Genomic DNA, 9364 nt, shown 5'->3' with positions numbered 1-9364 from the left:
CTCAGCCTGCAAGTACTCTCACACCTTTGAGGCCCTCTCACCAGCAACCCCAGTAACCAGAATCAGCTCTACCCTGCGACCTATATGAGATGTAGGGCCTACTCTTCCAAGATTTTCACCTACTGAGAGACATGGCCAATACTCACACTCTCATGATCCTAGTGCCAATTCTCCTGACTGCTACAGATGACAAAGGATAAGAGGAGGAGGCTGTCCCTCCTGTTTCTGCACCACTGTTCAGCAGTCAAGAGGGAGGGCTCTTCTGCATTCATACCCTTAGGGCCTGCTAACCTGCAACCCCCACATCCAGGGCCAGCTCTACTGTGGTGCCCAGTCATTGTGCAGGACTAGCTCTCCTGAGTGCTGCAACAGGTGATGGATAGGACCAAATTTCCTGCTCTCATCACACAAGGCCTGCTCTTCTGCTTGATGAAGGTGTCAAGGGTCAAGGTTAGGGGTGGGCATCTCTCCATTGTCTATGCTGACACACAGCAGAAAAGTAGCAGGACCAGCTCTCCCATACTCACACCTTTAAGGCATGCTCATTGTGCCCCCCTCATCAGGGTCAGGTCTACTATGCTGCACAAGTTAGGAGCAGGGCTTGCTGTCCCATGTGCTGCAGCAGATGATGAGCAGGGCCACATCTCCTGTTCAGATGACCTCTGGGACAGCTCTCCTGCCTCCAAGAGATAGCATGTGACGTATATTAGGTGGTGAGGGAGCATATAATCTCTTCCTTGACCATGTCACCTCACNGCAGACAATTGGCAGATCCATCTCTCTCAGTTCACACCCTTGGGTTAGCACACCCAAACCCCTGCCACCAGGATCATCAGCATTACTGTGCTGCTCAGGAAAGGTACAGGGTCTGCTCTCCCTGGTGCTGCAGACCACACATGCCTCTGTGTTGTCTAACAGGATACCCAAGTGTGTGGATCTGGATGGGATTGGAGGTGAGGTGCTAAAGAACCTGAACGGGTAATGAGAGGGAAAACCTTAATCAGAATGCATTGTATGGAGCTAGAGAGATGACTCAGCACTTNAGAGCAATAGCTGTTCTTGCAGAGATTCTGATTTCAATATCCAGCAAACACATGGTGTCTCACAGCCATCTGATGTTTTNTTCTGTTCTGTAGGCATATATACAAAGAAATCACTCATATACTTGAATAAATAAAACTTTTTTAAAAGATGCCTTGAAGCCGTACAATGGTGGCACATACCTTTAACCCCAGCAGTTGAAAGGCAGAGAGAGGCAGATTTCTGAGTTCGAGACCAGCCTAGTCTACAGAGTGAGTCCCAGGACAGTGAGGGCTACACCAAGAAACTCTGTCTCATATAAAAACTGATTTTCAGTAAAAGAAAGAAACTTAACTACAAAAAAATTTCAATTAAAATGAGGAAAAAGGAAAAGGAAAATAACGTTCATGTGGCCAATGTTGCGGTTCAGGTATTAATCTCAGAGCCATGGCAGCTGATGCTCATGGGTCTCTGAGTTTCAGGAATATGTTTGTCTACACAGTAACTACAGGCAAGCCAGGGCTTCACAACTCGACCCAGTTTTACAAGTAAAAAAAGTACAGGTATCAAGTATGACATTGTACGGGGCATGTGATGTATGTACATATTTGTAATCAGAAAACTAAAAAAAGTGTCCAAGTTCTCAGATGCTGGAAGCAAAATAAAAGCTTTCTACTGGAGCTGGTGAGATGGCTCAGCGGGTAAGAGTGCTGACTGCTCTTTCAATGGTCTAGAGTTCAAATCCCAGCAACCACTTGGTGTCTCACAACCACCTGTAATGAGGTCTGATGCCCTCTTCTGGTGTGTTTGAAGACAGCTACAGTGTACTTATGTATAATAACAAATAAATCTTTTAAAAAGCCGGGTGTGGTGGCACATGCCTTTAATCCCAGCACTCGGGAGGCAGAGGCAAGCTGATTTCTGAGTTCAAGGCCAGCCTGGTCTACAAAGTGAGTTCCAGGACAGCCAAGGCTGTACAGGGAAATCCTGTCTCAAAAAAAAAAAAAAAAAAAAAACCTTTCTACTGAGTGCAATAATTGACTAAAAGAGAATCCTCTGTTTCAATTATGGGGTTTATTTACATATAATACCAGAATCAGTTGAGCCATAGACATTTAAGATTTACATACTTTACGGACATAAATATTGACACAAGTTTTTCAAAAGTGAACAGTCTTAGGCTTCCTGTCCCTCCAGAAGAGTTTGTTGCCCTTAACTTGGGAACATCAGTCCAACTAAACACGAAGCTTAACTCTGATGCAATTCCTTTCTCACAGGAGAAGCTGCAGGCAGCTCTTCGGAAACTGATGAAAAAGGCGAAAATATGTGCTGAATGGAAGGATGATCTTCAGCAACAGAAAGCTGACTGGGAGGCAAGTGGGGACCCTTCCTAAGGGAGTCACCCTGATGCCCAAGAGTGGCCTGAGCAAGAAGCTCCTGGGATCTGTACTTCCTGGGAGTGGATGAGGCCAAGAGGCCTTGATACCCCTCCCAACTGGTTCCCCTGACTGGAGATGCAGAGTCAGTGCATCACACCTGAGCTGGGCTCTGTGAGGAGCTCACACCATGCAGGATGCTTGGTCAGAATGAATACTGGGTGCTACTCCTGTGGTGGCTTTTGAAACTCCCATTGTTGAGAAATATGCTTGGGAACAGGCCACAGTTCTAGTCTTAGGGTTTAGCTTCTCTTAAGGGTTGAGAGGTGGAATGAGGACTATTGCAGGCAGGAACAAGTATCTTAGACAACTGTTGAGAAACTGAGCCTCATCCAGTCATCCCGCTTTGGCTCACATGGCCTTTGTAAAGGTGACCTAAGATTATTGTTTGGAAATGTTGTGAACAGACTTTAAATGTAAAATCCTGCTTCCCTAAGAATCCCTTCCCTTTCCCAAGCTCAATTCCCTGTGAAAGCTCCCCTCCCAGAGCAGTACTTCTCTGTTTCCTATTCCCATTTGGGCAGACTGAATTCCTCTCTCTTTTCTTACCCACGAAGGACCAAATACAGAGCAATGTAGAAAATGTTCAGAGACAGTTTAATAGACTAAGAGAGTTCCTGGACTCCAAGGAGAATGAGGAGCTGCAGACGCTGAAGAACGAGAAGGAACAGGTTATTGAAGAGCTGGAAGAGTCTGAAAATGAGCTAAGGGAACAGACAGAGTTGGTGGGAGACCTCATCTTTGATGTCAAACATCAGTTGGAGCTCTCATCCTTGGAAATGCTGCAGGTAAGACTGGAGGAGGTCCCAGTGTCTGAGAGTCAGGGGACCGGAAACCATTGCCCTCCCTCTCTGCTGCTATATTCTTCCTGGTGATGACAGTGAGCTCTTCCTGAAATCTTTCCTGAATCATTTTCATAGTCATTCAGGAGGAATGACTGCACACATAAATGCCAAGGGGAAATTGTATTTTATTGGTTTGTCAACAACTTCTCAGAACTGAAGCTGAACCTTGCAAAGAAGATCTCTTGCCTCATGGGTATTATTACACTGCTCTATTGCTGAGCATATGTGAAGCACGTTTTCAACTGTCAACTTACTCACTTCACCAGAATTTGAAATTAGTAGAGTTCATTGCTTCCTCTGATAATTTGAGACTTTTACCCTCATGGCCTCTGATTCCAGTGGACTGGGATGCTGTTGGTGGTGGGAGTACCATGTAAGAACTCAGAGAATTTGTCCCTGATTCTGTCCCCTATTACTAATAGGAAAGGTGTCTTCTTTATCTATGGATGTATAAAGTTGTAGTTTTTGATCTCTATCATATTTTTAAATAATTTATTTAAAAGTCATAGTATGTTGATTTACACCCCTGGAGGAATTTCTTTCTTTCATCTCAATTATCATCTTGTAGACCTTTCTGGTTTTAGAAATTCTTCAAAGTCCTTTAATTGCTTCTTTTCCATTATAACTGAAAACATTATAACTGAAAACATTCATAATAGATAGAATTATGCATCTATATCTAAAATGAGTTACTTAACATAATAACTAGAGCAAACACATTTCATAATTTTGCAATTTTTTTTCTTGACTATTGAGTATAATCATTTTTCTCTGCCTCCAGCCCCTGATAACCCCACTCTAATATTTACCATTGTGAGATGAAATATGTTTATATGACACATATTTCATTAATATCACTTCTGGTGGGTTTTTATTTGTTTGTTTGTTTGTTTACAGTTAGGTGAATATAATGAATTCTCTGAGTTCAGAAAAGTTACTCAATGTCAATACTTCTTGCTTTTACATGCCTAATATTTCAATATACATGGTGATCATATCATTTTTATCCATTCATCTGTTGACAAGTTCTCCAACTGACCCATTATTTTATCTATTATACTCATGATTCTGTGTACAAGGACATACTGAGTTCTTCATGAGGACGAACTTGTGAATTTACATCTAGAATAATTAGTTCTCTCACAAATTTCTTTTGCTATGTAATCTACATTTGTTTGTTTATGTTATATAAAATAAATTCATGTGCAGTAGCCTGTGAACTCAGAAATTTAGAGCTTCTAATGCACATAAATAAAAATATATAGATGAGCAGCCCACAATGATTAAAAGAAAATATAGGCTTTCTATCATACATTGAGGTCTGCTGACCCACATCTTTTACTCCAGCAGCTGGAATGCAAAAACAAATTAATCTTAGGTGGGTTCAAGGCCAGCCTGTCCTACATACTGAGCTGGAGAACAGCACATTTACTCATTAACTCTCAAGGTAAAAGTTGCAAGAGATTGCAGATTATCTGCCCATAATAGNGAGTCAGGGGACCGGAAACCATTGCCCTCCCTCTCTGCTGCTATATTCTTCCTGGTGATGACAGTGAGCTCTTCCTGAAATCTTTCCTGAATCATTTTCATAGTCATTCAGGAGGAATGACTGCACACATAAATGCCAAGGGGAAATTGTATTTTATTGGTTTGTCAACAACTTCTCAGAACTGAAGCTGAACCTTGCAAAGAAGATCTCTTGCCTCATGGGTATTATTACACTGCTCTATTGCTGAGCATATGTGAAGCACGTTTTCAACTGTCAACTTACTCACTTCACCAGAATTTGAAATTAGTAGAGTTCATTGCTTCCTCTGATAATTTGAGACTTTTACCCTCATGGCCTCTGATTCCAGTGGACTGGGATGCTGTTGGTGGTGGGAGTACCATGTAAGAACTCAGAGAATTTGTCCCTGATTCTGTCCCCTATTACTAATAGGAAAGGTGTCTTCTTTATCTATGGATGTATAAAGTTGTAGTTTTTGATCTCTATCATATTTTTAAATAATTTATTTAAAAGTCATAGTATGTTGATTTACACCCCTGGAGGAATTTCTTTCTTTCATCTCAATTATCATCTTGTAGACCTTTCTGGTTTTAGAAATTCTTCAAAGTCCTTTAATTGCTTCTTTTCCATTATAACTGAAAACATTATAACTGAAAACATTCATAATAGATAGAATTATGCATCTATATCTAAAATGAGTTACTTAACATAATAACTAGAGCAAACACATTTCATAATTTTGCAATTTTTTTTCTTGACTATTGAGTATAATCATTTTTCTCTGCCTCCAGCCCCTGATAACCCCACTCTAATATTTACCATTGTGAGATGAAATATGTTTATATGACACATATTTCATTAATATCACTTCTGGTGGGTTTTTATTTGTTTGTTTGTTTGTTTACAGTTAGGTGAATATAATGAATTCTCTGAGTTCAGAAAAGTTACTCAATGTCAATACTTCTTGCTTTTACATGCCTAATATTTCAATATACATGGTGATCATATCATTTTTATCCATTCATCTGTTGACAAGTTCTCCAACTGACCCATTATTTTATCTATTATACTCATGATTCTGTGTACAAGGACATACTGAGTTCTTCATGAGGACGAACTTGTGAATTTACATCTAGAATAATTAGTTCTCTCACAAATTTCTTTTGCTATGTAATCTACATTTGTTTGTTTATGTTATATAAAATAAATTCATGTGCAGTAGCCTGTGAACTCAGAAATTTAGAGCTTCTAATGCACATAAATAAAAATATATAGATGAGCAGCCCACAATGATTAAAAGAAAATATAGGCTTTCTATCATACATTGAGGTCTGCTGACCCACATCTTTTACTCCAGCAGCTGGAATGCAAAAACAAATTAATCTTAGGTGGGTTCAAGGCCAGCCTGTCCTACATACTGAGCTGGAGAACAGCACATTTACTCATTAACTCTCAAGGTAAAAGTTGCAAGAGATTGCAGATTATCTGCCCATAATAGAATATATATACTGTACCACTAATTCAAAGGCCCAGACATCATTGCAGAAGAAAGGGCAGAAAGAGTGTAAGAGTCAGATATGATGGATGACTACAAGGAAAACACTGTCTTCAGGACACAGGTTAGCAGCAGCCCATATAAACTAAGATTGGTTTTGATATCAAACCCAAGAACTGTACAAGCCAAACTCAAGTATGAAAGTAGACTTGCTTACAAAGCTCACCTACAGTCAAGAAGCTACTGGTAATTCTAAACTTCAAAAAGAAGGGTGGCTGTAGTTCTTTTTTTTTTTTAGATTTATTTATTTATTATGTGTAAGTACACTGTAGCTGTCTTCAGACACACTGAAAGAGGGCATCATATCTCTTGCAGATGCTTGTGAGCCACTATGTGGTTGCTGGGACTTGAACTCAGGACCTCCGGAAGGGCAGTCAATGCTCTTCACCGCTGAGCCATCTCTCCAGCCCCTGTAGTTCTTTAAGAATGTAACTTTACATGTAACTACATGTAACTACCAATAGCCAGTGGAATCCAAACATTCAAGAATTCTTGCATAGTGTTAACTTCCAAATCCAGGACAAATGGCTAAGTACAGTACTTATTTAACATATCACAAAGGACCTGGCCAGTCAGGTCTTGATTTCTGTCCTCAATAAGCCAAAATAAAGGAGTGTAATTAATATTGGAAAGCAGAAAAAGGAGATTTACTAAAGGGAGCATGTTTTGAAAAGAGAGGAAGATATTGAAAGAAAAGAAAAACAACCCTCTGTGCATCTTCATGTTCCCTAAGTGAGACCAAAGTTTAAGTAGAGAGCCAAGAATATGAACATGTATGTAATTTAAGTCAAGGTGTGGTCCTGTCCATCATTCTCCCATCATGATCTAGGTCACAGTGTCACACTTGAAGATGGTCAGAAAAGTCATTGTTTGAAATCTTTTGAGAAGACCAACTCTTCCTCTTGATAGAGCTTTATTTGTTCTCTGAATATGAGATCCTGAAGAAATTACCATTTGTTTGGAGTCTCTGTTTCAACAGTTTGATGGTCAAATTGAGAAACATAAATATCTCTTTAGATCAACTCCTTACCTTCCAGGACAACTCAGAAAGAGAAGAAAAACAGAAGGGGGGATTGTTAAATGATTAAAAGAATCTGGAATTCAGTTTCTCATACATAGAAGTTTTCAGTAAGCTAACAGATACCTAATATGTAAGATGAGAATGGTCACATGTTTGTTTAAAAATATGCACATGAAAACCTATGTAAGCTTTCAAACTACTGTTTCTTCATCTTTGGCCTCCAATGCCTGGTAATATAAGTCAGAAACAGTCTATTCAGTCAGACAGCTAAGCCGAAGGCAGGGAGATGGATCCCTGTCCACTGTTGGGTCTCAATTTCTCTGGAGGAAAAGCAAGAAGGTGTAACTAAAGACCTGACTAAAGTGCCTTCCAGATGAAGACAGGAATGGCAGGAGTGCCCTGTCAGGACTACAAACCAGCCTTTCTCTAGCCATGTCACTGTCAGAGTCCCATGGGCAAAACCAGCCTCATGGTTTAGAAATATATGAAGTACTGTTTCAAAAAAAAAAAAAAAGAAAGAAAAGAAACAGTCTATTAATTTACATATAAGTAAAATAAACACACACTGTATTTATATCATTTCTTGGGGAAATGAAGGTGACTGATTTGATTCTCTTTTGACTTTGTCTCTTCAGCCAATAAGCCTGTAACCAGGATTTGCAAGAACATGAAGAACATGTTATTAACTGTGTTTTCTCCCTTCTCCCTAGGGTGCAAATTGTGTCCTGAGAAGGTATGTCTGGGCTGATAGGGAAGGATAGCCCTTTGTGTGGTGAGAATTATTTGATAGTCAATTAGAATAAATATCTCTGGGGTTTTGCAGAATTTATACATAATGCTATTCTGAAGTTCTAGGAAGAGGAAAGAAGAAGATGAGAGAGGGCAGATATGAACATTTTCTAACTATTGAGAACAGATTAGGTTCTTTTTAGGAGACATAGTTATGGATAGCTAATGAGCTAGATCAGTAGTGAGATGTAACAACTGCACCCACAGGTGCTTTCAGACTCCTCATGGATACATCATTCTGTCCATACTGTCTGTTTGTATCTAGCTCTGGATCTGCAGTTGACAAGTGCAGATAGGTAGTATATGTCCTCTGTGTCTGCAGTTTTCACAAAGTCGTGTATGGAAAAATTCCCAAATATTTGGTGTATTTCTCCTGGGGATAGAGGAGATCCAGATGTCCTTTGTGATTGAACTTAGAGTTTTTTCAAAAAAGAGACTTGACACTTTGTGAACATGGTGAAAAAAAAAATGGCTGCAGGTGGACCACATAAGTCAAAGAATTGGGGGAAGCCTCACCATTGTGTGTACAGTGTCTCATCCCAGCTGTTGTCATCAGACTTCATCCTAACATGTAGAGCATTTGTCAGTCTAAGTGTGGTGTCCTCTTTCCTTTTCCAAATTTTGTCATCCTACCAAGAGAACTTGAAGAAGCAGATGTTGAATAATATGTCCACATTGACCAGTGTTTGAAGTCTAGGCTTTTTTCAGATAGCTTTCTCATACTCTGTGACTATTTTACCAGATTCTTGAAAACTCATCTCCCTTCTATTTTGTTCTTGCTTTTCTTTTTTCTATGGTTCTATTTACTCATTTGTGATTTTTTTGTTTTTCAAACGGGGTTCCTCTTTCTAGGTCTGCCTGGCCTGGAACTCACTGTGTAGAAGAGGTTGGTTTTGAAATCACAGATCCCCTGTCTCTGCCTTCTAAGTACATGTGACACCATTCCCAGCCCACACATTATTTTCTGTACATTCAATTTGATTTTTTAAAAATTCACTAATTCACATTTAAAAGACTTCTAGGAGAGGAGGAGGGAAAGTGGAAGAAACACATTATGTGAGTGTGACATTAAGGCACCATGCTTTGGAGAATAAGGCTTTCCCAACATCACACAGCGAGTGAGTGAGCAGGTATCCCGCCCCGCGGGACATAAGTTATTCCATGGTCCTCGAGGGGGATTCCAAACCTAGA

General features: G+C 39.9%; 1 protein-coding gene across 1 annotated transcript in view; it reads left to right on the top strand.

Moving 5' to 3' along the window:
* Positions 1 to 2303: 2303 nt before the first annotated feature.
* LOC110314714 (tripartite motif-containing protein 30A-like) overlaps positions 2304 to 9364 on the top strand; it is a 10024-nt gene continuing 2963 nt past the window's right edge. Inside the window, exons 1-3 of the mRNA XM_029534623.1 lie at positions 2304 to 2393; positions 3014 to 3244; positions 8095 to 8117. Coding sequence (XP_029390483.1) covers positions 2328 to 2393; positions 3014 to 3244; positions 8095 to 8117 — 320 coding nt within the window. The 5' untranslated portion in view covers positions 2304 to 2327. The remainder of the gene's footprint in view (positions 2394 to 3013; positions 3245 to 8094; positions 8118 to 9364) is intronic.

This window comes from Mus pahari, unplaced genomic scaffold, assembly GCF_900095145.1.
Source record: "Mus pahari unplaced genomic scaffold, PAHARI_EIJ_v1.1 scaffold_13760_1, whole genome shotgun sequence".
In the NCBI taxonomy this organism is placed as follows: Eukaryota; Metazoa; Chordata; class Mammalia; order Rodentia; family Muridae; genus Mus; species Mus pahari.
This window is presented reverse-complemented; position numbering and strand designations above follow the sequence as displayed.